Source organism: Carlito syrichta, unplaced genomic scaffold (assembly GCF_000164805.1).
Source record: "Carlito syrichta isolate Samal-C Ts95f unplaced genomic scaffold, Tarsius_syrichta-2.0.1 Scaffold303604, whole genome shotgun sequence".
NCBI classification, from domain to species: Eukaryota; Metazoa; Chordata; class Mammalia; order Primates; family Tarsiidae; genus Carlito; species Carlito syrichta.
In genome coordinates this window covers 1,040,911-1,057,820 of record NW_007247700.1, presented here as the reverse complement: position 1 = coordinate 1,057,820, position 16,910 = coordinate 1,040,911, and the positions used below count along the sequence as shown (strand labels likewise).

At 50.8% G+C, this 16,910-nt stretch overlaps 1 protein-coding gene across 1 annotated transcript; it reads left to right on the top strand.

Annotated features, from left to right (window-relative positions):
• Positions 1-2,801: 2,801 nt before the first annotated feature.
• SLAMF8 (SLAM family member 8) lies at positions 2,802-13,426 on the top strand. Its single transcript, XM_008058727.2, has 5 exons — positions 2,802-3,090; positions 7,000-7,326; positions 10,682-10,987; positions 11,068-11,175; positions 13,223-13,426. The coding sequence occupies exons 1-5, from the start codon at positions 3,051-3,053 to the stop codon at positions 13,297-13,299; spliced, it is 858 nt and encodes a 285-aa protein (XP_008056918.1). The 5' UTR covers positions 2,802-3,050; the 3' UTR covers positions 13,300-13,426.
• The last annotated feature ends 3,484 nt before the right edge of the window (positions 13,427-16,910 follow it).

The window sequence follows — 16,910 nt, the reverse complement described above, 5'->3', positions numbered from 1 at the left end:
CATGCTCACGGCCACTGCATCTTCAACCTGCTTGGCTTCCACCTCAGTCTTCCAAGTAGCTGGAACTACAGGCACACGCCACCACACCCAGCTACTTTTTAAATTTATTTTAGAGATGAGGTCTCACCAAGTTGCCCAGGCTGGTCTCGAACCCATGGGCTCAGGCAATTCTCTCACCTCGGCCTCCCAAAGTTCTGGGATTCTAGGCATGAGCCACCACACCCAACCTGACCCCATAGTAAACCCTCTTATGTGTCCATTGGCAACACTAAGAGCTAGGTACTGCTCTTGTTCCCCAGTTCACAGATGAGGACACTGGGGCACAGGGAGGAGACTTTGCTCAAGGTTTTACATTCAAGGTTGAGCTCAAGTAGTCTGACTCCAGAGCTTGAGTTCTTAGCTCCTCTCCTCATCTGTCTGTATTCTTAAGGCTCACCTCAAATACCACCCCCTGCATGGAGCCCTCCCTAGCTCTCAACCGCCTACAGGCATCTGACCTCTGGCTCTCATAGCATCCAGGATACACGCCTGGCATTCCTCTTGCCACACTGGTTATGATAATTGGCTTACCTTGCCCATCTTTTCATGTAAGTCGTGAACTCAAGGTCAAGGGCTCAGCTTTTCATTTCTGTGTCCCCAGCTCCCAGCACCTAAGTACATACTCAATAAATGCCTGATGGATGAAGGATGGAATTGACGATGGACTCTTACACAATCCCCACCTTGCCTTCTCCGCCCCATGGTTTGGCCTCTTTCTCTGTACTCTAGGTACTTTCTTCCTGCCAGGCCCTTCTCTTCCCAGGACCATCACAACAGCTGCCACAGGGGATCCCCTGCCCTGCCTGCTGTTCTCTCACTCCGGCCCTCCTATGCTGCCCCATCCACCCACAAAATGGGTCACAGCCCTGTAATCCCACGACTTTGGGAGGCTGAGGTGAGTGGATTGCCTGAGCCCACAGGTTCGAGACCCGCCTGGGCAGGCGAAACCTCATCTCTACAATAAAATCAAAAACTTAGCCAGGCGTGGTAGTGCGCACCTGTAATTCCGGCTACTCGGAAGGCTGAGGCGGAAGGATCGCCGGAGCCCAGCAGGTCAAGGCTGCGGTGGCCGGGAGTGGCCACTGCACTCCAGTCTGGGCAACAGAGTGAGACTCCAACTCAAAAAAATAAAAAATAAAAAATAAATTTAAAAAAAAAAATGGGTCACAGCTGGGAATGTCCCCTCCATCCACCTGCCGCAGACTCACCTCGAGTGGTGGGCTCGTCATGAGGACAGGTTCCTGGGCCCAGCCCCATCCCACTGAGCCAGCATCTCTGAGAATTCAAGTCCTCAATGAGGTTGAGAGCCACTGGTCTCTGGAATAATTTTACCTGGCATTCAAGGCCTCCATAACCTGCCCCCCAACCTCCCTCTCCATCTTTCCCATTAGCCCTAAAGGATTCCTGCCAGTTGTCCCCCATTGTCCCTGGAAACTACCTAGAACATCCCCCACACCAAGTCTCTGGTACACTCTGTTCTCCCCTCATGCCCGGAGCCTATCCCCAACCTCTGGCCCTCTCCTTACTTCATCTTATCTAAACCACGCCCATCTTCAAGGTGCAGCCCAAATGCTACCTTCTCGGGCAGCGTTCCCTGCCCAGGTCCACAGTGCCCTCTTCCCCACCCACTGGCTCCGCAGCACTGACTACCTGTGCTGCCTGTTTGCACAGAGCAGTGCCTGTCTGCAGGTTGTGAGTACCTGGAGGGCAGAACCCGTTCCCAAATTCCTCCAGCTCACCCCCATCCTATATGCCTAGTTCCTCACTGGGTCCAAAGCACAGTGTCCAGTTTAACTGACAGGTCATCCAGGCTATGCAGGATCAGACACAGCAAGCCACACTCTAGACAAGCCGGAGTTTTCCTCAGAGGCAACACCTTCTCTAAAAGCCTTCACTGACACGAGGAACAAGTAACTCAAAATGAGAAAGGAAACAGGGTGTGGAGAGGATGACTGTGGCAAAATGGACCACACTCCAACGGTCAAAGTCAAGACCCAGCTCTGTGCCCCTCTGTGATCTCAACAGGGCACTTATCCTGATTCTGGTTTTCACATCGTCTCCATCTCTGCAGGACAAGAAGATCCTCTGACTTGCAGAGTTTACGTGAACCCAGATGCATAACCCATCTAGGAAACTTTCACCTATTGAACAGACATTGACTAAACATCCATAATGTGCCAAGCACTGAGGGCTACACAGAAATGAATGCAGAACTGTGTGAGCTAAACAGTCTGTAAAGACAAGAAAACTGTTATCAACAGCGCACTGAGGATGATGTGGGAGGAGTGGGCACATGTGGGAGCTCAGAAGGGGTCTCTCACCTGCCTGCAGTTAGGAAGTCATGAAGAACCACCCCGCTGACTGCACAGCTGTGCCAAGTTCAGAAGAATAAGGGAGGCAGCACACCTGGGGCAGGAGGTGGGGGCAGAGCAGGGGGAGGACCCTATAACACAGGGAAGTGTGAGATCAGTAGTTCCGTGAAGGCATTCTGGCTTGGGATGGCCACAGGGCGGAATGGATGTGGGCGACCAGCCTCGAGAAGCAGGCTGACACTTGGCTTAGAAGGGCCTCGCCTGCCTTCTCAGGAGTTCAGTCTTCATCCTGAGGGTGCTGGGAGGCCACGAAAGACACTTAGCAGAGGAGAAGTGACTTGATCAGAACTGCAGTTTAGAGGGCTCTCTGTGGCTACAGACAGCAGCAGACAGGCTTGGATGCCCGGAAGCCAGCGGGAGGCTGTGGCTTGTGCGGGGGCGCCAGGCATTAGCCAACCATGTGCACATGAAAGAGACTGACTTACAGGAATCCGCTCCTGAAAGCCCAGCTTGGCCCGGGGCCAACTTCCACTTTATTCTGGATGTTTTCACTTTCAGGGCATCTTGTTCTGAGTCAAGATTCCTCCTTCTGGACATGGGACTTTCCAGAAGGACAGCAGCTCCTTCCGTGTATCCCCGTGGCTGGGGATATTCTGAGTTTTGGTTGTCAGGGGAGTTCACCTGCTTCTCTGGGGAAGGATGGTCATGAGATCCCTGTGGAGTCTGCTTCTCTGGAAAGGTAAGTGGGGCCCGAAGATAGCCTCAGCGAGCTGAAGGTCCCGCCCTAGCTACCCTCACCAGATGTCTGGGCCTCCTCAACCGAGGGAGAACCCAGAAGTTGGGGACGGGGAAGACTGAAGAAAGTCCTTGGGCGGCATTCAAAGCCAGGTAGATATAAAGAGATGTCAGGTCCTGAGGGGCGGAGGCAGCAGCATGAAGAACATCCTTGTCCATGAGGCAGGAGCTCTTTGTGGCCCAGGGCAGTCGGAACTGAGCCAGTGACACCACTGGCTGGGAGAGAAGGCTGGATGTGAGAATGATGAGGATCTGGCAGTGTTAATATGTGGAAATTCTACCTACAGTCTAGAAGAGACATAGAAGAGAGGGAGAGCAAGGTTCCTGGCAGCCTGAAGAGTGTTGTTGTTTTTTTTAAGAGACTTAGTCTCCCTATATTGCCTAAGCTGGTCTCAAACTCCTGGGTTCAAACAATCCTCTCACCTCAGCCTTCCAAAACACTGAGATTGCAGGCGTGAGCCACTGTGCCCAGCCCAGAGGAATATGTTTGTTTTTTCTTTATTTTAAAATTGTGGGGTACAATTCAGGGTTAGGTATACGAATGTTCATTATGCAGGTACCCTTGTTGATGAGGTGTGCCCCCTCTTCCCCAGGCAAATATCAACTACTGTCAATCTCACCTCTCTGTCTCCCCACCCCCGCGGTTTCCCACTACTGTCAATCCTTTTCTTATAGTATTATGGTGGTTGTTCAAGGTTCACTTATGAGTGAGAACAAGTGATACTCAGATCTTTGTTTCTGGGAAAGATCACTCAGTATTATAAACTCTAATTCCATCCAGGTTGCAGCGAAGTTCATGATTTCGCTCTTCTTTATGGCTGCGTAATATTCCATTGTGCATATGTACAACATTTTTTTTAATCTGTCCTCTTTTGATAGGCAGCACAGTTGGTTCCATGATCTTGCTATCGCGAACAACGCTGCGATAAACATATGTGTGCAGGAATCTTTAATAGAGTGATTTGAGATCTCCGGGTATATTCCCAGTAGGGGGATTGCGGGGTCATATGGAAGGTCGATTTTTAAAACTTTTAGGAATCGCCACACTGATTTCCACAGAGGTTGTACGAGTTTACACTCTCATCAACAGTGTAGAAGTGTTCCCTTTTCGCCATATCCTCTCCAGCATCTGTTATTTTTTGAGCTATTGATGGTGGCAGGAATGTATTTTTAATGACCTATATGAGAGAAGGTGGATAATGAGTAGGGATGAGAAGCAGGAGCAGGCTAAGCACAGTCCATGTAGACTTGAAGGTGGCCAACAATGGTGTGATGTTGGAATGCTGACACGTGGGGTTCCCTCCACACTGGGCGATCCCTCCTTCAGTTTGATGCCTGAGATCCCATCCTTGGTCAACAAGTAGCCAATGTGATGTGGGTCAGCACCCCCGGCCAAGGATGGTGGTGGGGGTGTGTGCCATGTGGCAAAGACAAAGACACTATTGTTTACATTAGAGATGCCTAGGGACTTTGGGCTGCTTTGTCCCGTGTCCTTGCCTGGGTTCCTGGTCCTGGGAACTCCAAAGGCCCTGCAGACTTCAACATTGCTAAATACACTCAAATAACCTCAAGCTGTTTGGCCTACAAAGTCTTTCAAATCATTAGACATGTGAGGCAAATTATATAAATATAAATAGTATATGCGCGTGTGTATGTGTGTGCATTTGTAGAATATAAACTGGCCTTAAGCAATCTTCCCACCTCAACCTCCCAAAGTGGCAGAATTACAGGCATAAGCCCCCATGCTTGGCCCCCAAAATAACTTTTTTTTTTAGTTTGAGTATCACCCTGTCACCCAGGCTGGAGTGCAGTGGCATGTTCACAGCCACTGCAGCCTCAACCTGCTGGGCTCAGAGCTTCAGCCTCAGTCTTCCAAGTAACTGAAACTACAGGTGTGCACTACCATGCCCAGCTAATTTTTTTATTTATTGTGGAGACAAGGTCTTGCCAATTTGCTCAGACTGGTCTCAAACCCCTGAGTGCAGGCAATCTTCTGGCCTTAGCCTCCCAAAGTGCCAGGATTACAGACTTGTGCCTGGCAAAAATAACTTTTTAAAGGGCTCTTAAAGATAAAAGAGATTGGCGCGATCGACCTGGCACAGCCCTCCTTATTTACAGGTGAGACCACTGAAGCCTGGAAAGAGAAGGTGATATGCCAACGGTCATTCTGATAATTTGTGCCAACACTGGGAAGGGTTGAAGCTAGGTTTTAGTTGACACCCCATGCCATTCTCTCTGTGTGCTATTTCTCCACACTGTTATTCCTCCACTCTGACACTGCAGCCGTCTCTAGTCAGGAGGGAGGTAGTTGGGCTACGGAAGGCAGTGAGGCAGAGGAGGGAGTGGAATCATCATGGCTGACTGAGTGACCCTGCAGACCCGTCTCGCCGACCAAAACCCAGCACCTGGGCATGCCACACATCAGCCCTTATTGTGCTCTGCACCCAGTGCCTCCCACTGTGCCAGGCACAGGGTCCACCCTCAGCAAGTGCAGTCATTCGTTCAGTACACCTTACCGGGCTTCTCAAAAGTCCAGTCCAAAGTGGTGGACGCTGGGAGTACAAAGACGGAGGGAAAGCGTGGTCGCCCCTGAGGAGCTTACGGGCTAGTGAGAGAGGCTGACTCATAGACAGGCATTAGCAATGGAGGGATAAGGGCAGTCACAGGGGTGATTCCAGGCTGCTGTGGAACACCAAGAAGAGGAGATAAGTAGCTACAGCGAGGGGCAGGGAGGACAGAGGAGGCAGTGATGCCCCAGGAATGAGCAGAAATTAGTCAGCAAAGGAATCCGAGGGGCACCTCAAGCAGAGGTGTCTGCCACACACCTCTAACTCCAATACGATCCCCAAAGCCTGAGCATCTTCACACACACACACACACACACACACACACACACACACACACACACACACACACACACAAACAACATGCCCACTGTCTGTTTCTCCACCCATTTGGGATCACAGAGAATGGCATCCACTAGATCCCAAGGACCCGGGAGCGTTCTCCACTCCTTTTCTCCTCCATTCCTCAGAGCTAATCTCTTACCAGTCCTGACGACCCCATCTCAGTCTCTCTCACTTCCTCCCGCTTCTCCCCTCCCCAGCTGTTCCTTCCTCAATTCAAGTTTCCATCACTTCTCCCTTGGATTAATAGAACAGCCGAGTCTTGCCCCCGCTTCAGCGCATTCTCCATCTCTCTGTGGGAGTGATCTTCCTAACTGTGCAGCTAAGCCTGTTACTCTCCTGCTTAAGGCCCACCTGAGACCCTCCATGGCTCTGCAGATACAGCCCAAACTCCAGTGTTACTTTCAGGGCTCCGCATGACCCTGGTCCCGCCAGCTCTCCGTGTCATGTCCTACTTCCCCTACAGACCGCAGCTTTCAGTTCCCCAATCCCCAGGCTCTCTCCCTGGGCCTTTGCAAGTGCTGTTCCCTCTGCCTGTGACACTTCCCTGCCCCATGCCAGGCAGCCCTCAGCTTGGCCTGGCTGACTCTCCTTACTCCTCCTGATTGCAGCTTGTCCATTTCTTCTCCGAGCCCATCAAGGTCAGATGAGTTCCCCTGTCCCCGTACCTGCGTTCTTCCAGGGCACCTCATTCTTCCCTTCATGATACTTAATTTTATTGTAATGGCTTGCTTGAGTGTCTGGCTTCCTCTGTGAGCTCCACGAACGCAGACACTGATTCTCTTCCTCACAGCTTTATCCTCCAGTTCCTGGCATGGTGCCCTCTCAACTTGAGTGGAGGGAGTGTGGGTGGAGGGGCCCTGATGTGCCCCACAGCAGCTCAGCTGTGTGCAGGAACGTGCCAAGGAGCCCGGGGCAGGCGGAGTAATGGGGCTCTGTTCTTTCAGCGCTACTTCCTGCTGTAGCGGCTGGGGCCCAAGTGCTCAGCAAGGTGGGAGGCTCAGTACTGCTGATGGCAGAGCATTCCCCTGGCTTCCACGTCCGTGAGGCCATCTGGCTATCTCTCTGGCCTTCGGAAGAGCTCCTGGCCACGTTTTTCCGGGGCTCCCTGGAGACTCTGTACCACTCCCGCTTCCTGGGCCGAGTCCAGCTGCACAGCAACCTCAGCCTGGAGCTCGGGCCTCTGGAGACTGGAGACAGCGGCAACTTCTCCGTGCTGATGGTGGACACTGAGGGTCGGGCCCGGACCCAGACCCTACAACTCAAAGTGTACGGTAAGTGCGCCTGGCACTGCTGCCTGACCCCTCCTCCCACAAAGCACCAGAAAGGCAGTCTGAGCTGTGGGTGCTGGGGAGAGCTGGGTTCCCAAAACCTCTGGTCTCTGACATGTTGCTAACTCAGGGAACAGCTGCTCCTGGCAATCTCATCTAAGAAAACTCAGTTTTCAGCTGTCCTTGGGTGAGCCGCTCAGGGTGCCGATGCAATTAGACAGTGCCCTTCTGGCTGCACACGGCTTCCAGCCAGGGCACACATCCTGGCAAGCAGGGCCTGGCTGGATTTCAGCACCCCACCACCACCCCATTACCACTCCGACCCAATGCCCAATGCAGTGAATAACTCTCAGGCGAGCTCCTCTCTGGAGCAGACAGATGGCTATTTCACAGTCTTTATCTGAACCCCAGCTCTGTCTTTTCTTGACCTTGGACACAATGCTTAGCCTCCCTACCTTCACCTTTCTCATCTGTAAAATAGGCATGCATTTACCATGCTGTGTACCCACAGGGCCAAAGTGCAGTGGCGTGTCCAGAAGCACTCAGAACAGAGCTGGGCCTGCGCTCCATCAGTCCTGAGGTCATCATAGGTCACAAGATGTGCCATTGGCTTATGTACCACTAAAAAAAATAAAGTTGCAAATTAAACCAAGGCACAGTAGGTTTTTATTTAAAATTAAGTTATAATTAAAAGTATAGCATTTTTATATTTTTTAAAGGAGCTCTTGACCGGGCTCGTTGGCTCAGCCTGTAATCCCAGCACTTTGGGAGGCCAAGGCGAGTGGATTGCCTGAGCCCATGGATTCGAGACCAGCCTGGGCAACTTGGCAAGGCCTCGTCTCTACGATAAATCAAAAATTAGCTGGGTGTGGTAGCGCGCATCTGTAGTTCTGACTACTTAGAAGGCTGAGGCAGAAGGATCGCCAGAGCCCAGCAGGTCGATGCTGAGGTGCCCGTGAGTGTGCCACTGCCCTCCAGCCTGGGTGACAGAGTGAGAGTCCAACTCAAAAGAAAATTAATAAATAAAGGAGCTCTTTTAGACAGATTCTAACTATATATATCATTCATGAGTTATCTCAGTCATTCGTCACTGCAAAACGAACCACCCCAAAACTTTCTGACTAAAAACAACTATTTTTTGTCTTACGATGTTGTGGGTGGCAGACCCAGCTGGGTGGACCTTCTGCTCCTCGAGCATCTGCAGGGCCTTTGTGCCACTGCACCCAGCACCTCAGCTGGGACAGCTGCATGGATGGGGGCTTAGAGGGCCTTCTTCCCAACAACTCCACCCCGCCTCCAGCACCTCCGTCATACTTCTGCTGGTCAAGAAAGAATGGCCTCTCTGCTCTCATTTATCTACCTAATGGCTGGGGAAAGAGAGGTGACCCCAAACCACTGCTTCAGTGAAACCTTCGAAATTTTTATACGCGGACTGGAGAGGAGAGTTCAAATGTAAGAGTAGAAAGTAGGGGTAGCAGCTGGGAAGAGAACAAAATTGAGGGACAGAAAGTAAATTGGGTGTCCCGAGCCCCCAGAGACAGCTGACTGGCTGGGTGAGCTGCTTGGTGCCGAGGCAGCTAGACTGTGCCCTTTTGGCTGTATGCAGCCTCTGGCCAAGACATGCATGCTGGTAAGCAGGGCGCTGACTGGCCCAGGTGTTGAGCACCCCACCTGTTACCCCCCGACCCACTTAGCCCAGAAACCTCTGGTCTCTGACATGTCCTTGTGCAGTGAGTAACCTGCACTGCCATACAGGCAGCCCGAGCCTCTCCCCAGATCTGAGTCCCAGCTGCTGCACATGTGAAATGAGGACATTGAATGTGATAATACATGCAGCACCCACACCACTAAGCTCTGAAATGCCTTGTTCTCAGCATCTGAATTACAGATTTTAAGGAAATTGCTGTTTTATTGCTTCCAAATACATAGTGTGATTAGAACTAATTGCACGAGGCTGCCAAGCAGCGGTCCTTAGGAGCTCTGCTTTGACAATAGATAAGAATGATTTGAATTAGCAGATCAGTTACTAGAAATGTCAATGGGTGTTTCTACTGTGCCTGATCCGTGTTTGGAAGCAGCTTGTCCTCTTAAGTGGTGTAAATATCCCCCCTGTAATCTTTGTTTATACTATTAGTGGGCCCAGCAAATCATTTCTTTTTTTCATATCACAAATCCCACCAGATTGAGCTGGCATTAACGAGGTTTCTCTGCTTGAGTTTGGAATGCTGTCAGAGACTAAGCCCTCCTGTTGTCCCCAGAATGCTCTCCCGCTGGCCCCATTGCTATAGAGCCTCGGGATTGACTCATCAAACCACGTAGGACACCAGTTTGTTCAGTAGCCCAGGTGTTGAGCACCTACAGTTTGCAGGCACTAGAGAGCAGAGGTTATCACGCTGACAAGACAGAGCTCTCCCTCTGGGCCCCTCCTTCACAGCCTGTTGCACTCTCATAATGTTTTCCTTAATTATTCCCCATCGCTTGTCGGTATTTGTCTTGCTCACCAAACTGTAAACTCCAAGAGGCCAGGAATATGTCTGTGTTCTTGCCTGACTTCATAAATGCCAATCATCTGTTGTTGACTGACTACCTAAAGGCATAGACAGAGTGCTTGGAGAGCTCAGAGTCATACCTGGAATATCAGGGAAGGTGTCACAGTCGAGGCATTAAGCAGCGTGCCCAAGCTGGGCCTTGAAGGATGGGTAGGAGTTTTTACAGGAAGACAAGGAGGGACAGGCATCTATCTATGTGCACAGATGTGCCACGTGAAAACATGACAGAGATGCAGGGGCATGACATGTTTGGGAGAACTGAAAATCAGTGAGCATGAGTGACAGGAGTAGCAGGAGGTACAGCTGCAGAGGCTGATGTGGATCCTTTCCTGAAGGTTGTTTTTTGTTTGCTTGTTTTGATTTGGAGTCTCTATCACCCAGGCTGAAGTGTAATGGCACAATCATGGCTTACTGAAGCCTTGACCTGCTGGGCTTGGGTGATCCTTCTGCCTCAGCCTCCAAGTAGCTGAAAGGAACCATAGGCACTCACCATCACACCTGGCTAACTTTTTTATTTATCATAGAGATGAGGTCTCGCCAAGTCGCTCAGGCAGGTCTCGAACCCCTGGGTTTAGGTAATCCTCTTGCCTCCGCCTCCCAAAGGGATTATAGGCTTGAGCCACCACGCCTGGCTGCTGAAGGGTTTTGAAGACCAGGCTGAAGCATTCAGCTTCTGTCCTGTGGGCAAGGTTTGGAACAGGAGAAATCCCGTCAGGGCTGCATTCAGCCCCAGGAGGATCCCAGAACCAGAGGCGCGGGCCCTGCCCAGCATCCCTGGGACCCACGCCTGCTCTCCCACTCTTGCCCAGATGCAGTGCCCAGACCTGTGGTGCAAGTGTTCATCGCTGCAGCAGGGGTTGCTCAGTCCCCCAAGACCTGCCAGGTCTTCTTGTCCTGCTGGGCCCCCAACATCAGCGACATTACATACAGCTGGCGACGGCAGGGGACCGTGGACCTTGGTGCGGAACCACACAGCCTCTTCACAGATGGACAGGTGCTAAGCGTTTCACTGGGACCGGGAGACAAAAGTGTGTCCTATTCCTGCATTGTCTCCAACCCTGTCAGCTGGGACTTGGCCACTGTCACCCCCTGGGAGAGTTGCAGTCATGAGGCAGGTATGCCAAAGGCCAGTGGTCAATGGTTGAGGGGTAGTGATGCTTCAAGTCCACCTCTGACCCCACCCCTCCATGTTCAGCACCAGGGAAGACGTCCTACAAAGACATGCTGCTGGTGGTGGTGCCCCTCTCGCTGCTCCTGACCCTGGTTGGTCTTTTCTCTGCCTGGCACTGGGGCCCCTGCTCAGGTAGGAGTCCTGCAGGTGCAGGAGGTAGGTGGAGGAGGTGGATTTACTGGGGGTGGGTGTGGGACCGCCTCCTATTTAAGCTGCAGATGGTCTGTCCCTCCTTACCTCTCCCACGCATTTCCTGGCCTTCTCCATCTCGCGTCTTGGTCTCCAACCAGACTGAACTACTTGAAGTTTTCTTTGCCTTTTTCCAAATGAACTCCTCGCTCACTCCCACCTTCAGACCTTTGTATATTCCCTCTGCCTGGGTCACACTGTCCATGATTTCCCACCCAGCTTCCCTCCCTCATTAGGCTGTCTCCTACTCAATCTTCAAGGTGTGCTTGCTCCAGGAAGCCTTCCCTGAGCTTCTCCCCACCTCCAGGCTGGTTAACGTCCTTCCTTTAGTCTCCATTGCTCACCTCAATCACAGAACTAACTATACTTACTCCCCCTACTGAATTCTGTGTTCTTTAAAAGCAGAGGTTGGGTCTGTGGGGCCTAGAACATGGTGATTCCTGGAACACAGCTAGTATCAATAAATATCATGAAGTGAAGGCTTAGCTGAACCCCAGCCCCTTCTTCCTACCACACCTGGGCAGTGACTCCCTGACAGAGGCCAATGACTAACAGGGCCACCTTTGTGAGGAGGGAAAGGGAAACCCCAAGGTCAGAGCAGGTTCCCAGCTCTGCATCCAGTTCTGCCCCCACCTCTGCCACCAGATGTCCTGCCCCTGAGAGAATGACCCAGATGACCTGGGCTCCCATTTCCATCCCAGTCTGTCTGAGCTGGCTGGTCCCAGAAAAGACAGAGTGGATCAGCAAAGAGGAAGCACTGAGGGCCAGGCACGGTAGCTCACACTGTAATCCCAGCACTTTGGGAAGCAGAGGCCAGAGGATTGCCTGAACCCAGGGGTTCGAGACCAGCCTGGGTAACTTGGAGAGGCCTCGTCTCTACAATAAGTCAAAAAATTGACTGGGCATGGTGGCATGTGCCTGTGGTTCCAGCTACTTGAAAGACTGAGGCAGAAGGATCGCCTGAGCCCAGTCGGTTGAGGCTACGGTAGCCATGAGCATGCCACTGTACTCCAGCCAGGCGACAGAGTGAGACTCCAACTCAAAAAAAAAGGAGGAGGCACTGAGACCTCATTATATTGGGTGAGTCTTAGAAGGTAGAGTCTTGGCCCAGCCAGGAAGCATGGGGGTTTATTCTTTCCAGCAGGAGGAAGGAAAGAGGGAGCAGCTGAGGCTGCTCCACCTGGAGGCCCTGTCTCTTATGGGGAGAGTCTGGCCCTGGCCCTTTGCCCCAGAGAGTTCCCAGGATTTGTGATAGGCAGTCGGACATCATGAAAAGAGTGGTGTAAAAATAGCTTTATTGAGGTATGGTTCACATAGCATCCAATTCACCTATGAAGTGCACAGTTCCATGAATAGTATATTCAGAGTTGTACAACCATCGCCACAATTTCAGAACATTCCCATTAAACCCACGAAAAGCCCATAACTCCTTAGCCACCACTCCAATTCCCCCATTACTCCCGCAGCCCCAGGCAAGCACTCACCTACTTTCTGCCTCTATAGTGTTGTCTGTTCTGGACATTCCATATCAGTGGACCCATATACGTGTGGTCCTTTGTGACTGGCTTCTCTCACTTAGCCTAATGCTTTCAAGGCTCAGAAAATAACTTTGGCCACTAAGAAGGGATGGAGAGGACCCAACCACACCTGGAATAGTGGAAGGACTCCACACAGGGCATCCAGAGGTTGGTGCTGGCTGTGCCATGTCATTTAGCTTCTGGTCATTTAGCTGAGTCTACCACAGCCCTAACTTTCTATACCTTCTACAGCTAAATGTATGACTTAGTTGCAGATCAGGGTTAGACATTAGGAAGAACTTCCTGTTTTCAAGAAGTCTCCCTTTCAAGGTCTTGGAAAACCAGGAGAAACTTTCCTATGCCTGAGATGATCTTGGGCTAGAACACTTGGGATTCAGAGGCCGGGGGCCAGGCCAAGGATGCCAAGATTCCAAATGTTGGAAGGGTAACTTTCTTTCTGATCTCCTCACCAGCAAAAAAGAAGAAAGACATCCGTGCTGACAGAGAGCCTCCAGAGACAGAGAGCCCCCTTGTGCAGGATCTGCCTTGAAGGACAATCCAAGCTGACACCTGAATCATCAGGGACCCCCCTGCCCAGGCATGCGATGCTGGGACATAGCTGGTACCTAGAAACACCCATGGTTCTCATACCTCACACAGGACTCCCGTCCTGCCTCCTAGGGAAGCAAAGCCCTGGCCAATGTGGAGTTTGGGTTCTAGGTAATATAAATAAACGAGTGTGTGTGTGGAGCAGCCTGGGCAGCTTTCACACAGGAAGGACAGAAAACACTGGCACAACCTTCTACACTGCCATTCTTTCTCTCCAGTTTGTATGTCCTGGCTCTGTTCTGGGCAAGATGGGCCACATAGAACATTCCCTCAAGTACACTGGAAGTTCTCCAGGATCCACAGAAACATGGATTGTCCAAAGCATCCCCTCCCCACTACTGTTCAGAAGGCACTCCCTAGCTAGCACCAAAGGATTGCAGACAACCTGGGTCCTGGGCTCTAAAAGACACTAGACATTTGAACTAACAGAGAAGCTCTGAATCACCCACCACCAGCTCCAACTCTAATTCCAGCCCCAGACCCTGCGGTCTGAGATCCTGATACTTATCATTTTAAAATGGTCTAGAAACAGGTAAAGGTGAAAGGTTGAGGGCAGGGGTTTCTCTTCCTAGCCTGAGGACTTTCAGGTCATCAGAATTCACAGCTCCTGAAAGGTAAATGGCAGTTGTAAACACCAAGGTTGGTTGTCATCCTGTGGCTGAGTTGGGCGCCATCTTGCAGGTAACGCATTATTAATAGACATCCTCCCCATCTCCAATGGCCCTCACACCTCCTGCAGGATCTGGTGTTGAGTGGAGATTCTCTCTTCACCCTCTAGCACCATGACCAGGAAAAGAGAAGTTGAATCTGCCCCAGCCTACAGCAAGTTCTTTCACAACTTCAAGAAAAGCAGCTCAGGTCAAGGAGAGTCTTTTAGCCTGAGACCGGGAGAGTGAAGAGCCATGAAAAGCTATGCAGGAGGAAAATTATGAGAAAGGGTGCCAGGGTATTCTAGAATCTACCACATTGATTTTCAGATGCAAATGCAGAAGATCCACCCAAGTTCAAGAGGAGGTGGCAAAGACTCCACTCAAGGGGAGCATTCTGAAGGTCACTCTTCCATGTAGGATGGAAGTTATTATTGTGGCCATCTTTGGAAAATACATTCTTCCCCTGAGTGATCTGACCTGGAAAAACTCTGGGTTATTGCCACTGGAAGAAACTTGGTGAGTTCAACTTACCCTCAGAGATTAGTAGCTGATAAGGTTCGATTACTCACCCTAGTATAACTGGGGTTTTTTCTGGAGCCTCACTTAAGTCTTGATAATAGAGAGGAAGGGGACATTGAAGAAACAAGGGCAGGTTTTAAAACTATTTGCCCACGGTGGCTTCAATCTCTCCACCTGGGATGTCAGTCCTGTCCCAGGGCCTGCCCTCTTCTCCCCAGAGGAAGAAGGCTTGAGTCTCCAGGTTCATGTGTCACCACTCCTCCACTTGACAGTTCCTAGGTTCTCCCTGCCTGTCTCTGCTCAGTGGTCCCCATTGGTCCCCTGGATTCGCCTAGTTGGCATCTCTTTCCTGCACTTTCATCATCACCTCCCAAGTCCACCTGAACAGTACACATGGCTGCTCAACATGGCACTGTGTGCTGTCCTCACCTGCCACCTAGAGGCATCCCTCACACCTGGTCACTGAATCTTGCAAAACTGCCCTCAGTTCATAAAAATGATGTGCAGAAGAAAGCCGGAGTCTAGCAGTGAGCCCAGGTGGTTCTGTGGGGACAAACACACACAGCTCCTCCCCATTCTTCCCTTCATGACCAGGGTCCCACCTCAGATCAGAGCAGCCTGGATGGGGTGAGGCCCACAGTTATTCCACAAGTGACTCCTGGCAACCTCATTTAGAAAGTGGTTTGTAGTGCGGTGCACGGGGCCTTTCTGGACAGATCCACCCTGCTCAAATAAACTCATGTTTCCATCCTCAATGACTCACTTGTCAACTAGTGGACTAATTAACCCGCCACCAGAAAACACAAAGTACTTCCGTGAGACCAATTTTTGTGCTAATAAACACTGAGACAGATGCTTTAAAATTCACACCACAACAAATATTGATGGAGGACTCAGCGTGAGCTGGGTACACTTCGAGGCACTGGGGAGTCAGTAGAGAAGCAAAGCCCTGGCCGATGTGGAGTTTGGGTTCTAGGTAATATAAATAAACGAGTGTGTGTGTGTCCGATGTCATTAGGTTCTATTAAGAGAGATGAGGCCGAGTTAAAGGGCTAGAGAGCCATGTGTTTGGGAGAAGGAGTCCATCTTAGTTGAAGCCATCAGAGAACACCTGATGAGGTGACATTGGAACAGAGCCCTAGTGAAATGAAGGAGTGAGCCATGTAGTGGCAAAAAACGTTCCAGAGAGAGAGGCAGAAAATGCAAAGACCCTGAGGTGAGAGTATGGCTGGTGTTTACAAAGAATAGAATGGAAACCAGAGGGAGAGGGGAAGGGGGAGGGTCTAGAGAGAGGTCTAGGGGTCTAGGGATGCCCTGGGGTCACATCACATGTGACCTTGTGAGTTCACAATGCCCCTTCCTTGAAGCCAGGATGAAGTCAGGATGGCAGAGAAAGTCCGCATCAGTCCGGGTATCAGACTCTTCTCAGAACAACCTTGACACCATCAATTCCTGGAGGCTTGTGATCCAGTCAAAATCTGCTCCAAATCTGCTTTTTTTCCTTGGGCAAGAGCCTTCACAGTGGTCCCTCTGTGCAATGGACAAATCAAGAGCTTCTAGGGCAAAAGGGTCATGTGACATGATATTGGTGAGAATGGGGAGGAGGGCATAGCAAAAAAGGGCTGGGGAGGACTGTTTTCATCCATGGAGACATGAACACCCAATGCCTCAGGAAAAAAAAAAGAAAGGGAAAAAACTGCTGCAAACATTAGTGACATCTCTGGCAAATCCTTCCTCCATGTTTATTAAGAAATAGCACCTGTTCAGTTAGTCAATTCTCGGTACTTACTGATCTTCCAGATCTGACTCCACAGCTCCCCACAACTGATCTATATGCAGCCTGAAGGAAAGGCCTCTAAAGCTACAAAAAATAACATCCCCAGATCCAGGACCCTTTAAGTGGCTGCCTCCCCTCAGGTTGTGCCTTGATCAACGTTGTCTGTCAGGGGGGGCAGGCTGAGCACATGGTTGAGTAGTGGGGATAGCCCACAGCACAACTAGCCCCAGGCCGAGTGTGGAAGCCACATTTCCAGGGAGAACAAGAGAACTTGAGTGTCTCGGAGAGGCTGATCAGAGGGGTGAAAAGTCCAGAAATCTATCTCAAATGAGAAATGAGTAAAGAAACTGGTCATGTTTAGCCCAGAACAAAAACTCAGAAGCATACCACAGGTCCTCAAATATGCGAAGGGCTATCACATAAGCCCAGACTGTGTCATGGGGCCCAATAGAGCATGTCACCAAGAGGCAGATATTGACTCATATGAGTAATAGGATCTTAAAACCGGAAGGAAATCTGTGGTTACTCAGTTCAAGTTTTTTTCATTTCTCAGATGGAAAGCAGAGGCCCAAAGAGATTGTTATTCCCCAAGAATTACATAATTAG

Bases quoted from the DNA above. Each gene is read 5' to 3' on its own strand.
- SLAMF8 (XM_008058727.2), top strand. From the start codon at position 3,051: ATGGTCATGAGATCCCTGTGGAGTCTGCTTCTCTGGAAAG. The intron at 7,327-10,681 runs GTAAGTGCGCCT...ACTCTTGCCCAG, and splicing joins CCTACAACTCAAAGTGTACG to ATGCAGTGCCCAGACCTGTG. The intron at 11,176-13,222 runs GTAGGAGTCCTG...TCTCCTCACCAG, and splicing joins GCACTGGGGCCCCTGCTCAG to CAAAAAAGAAGAAAGACATC.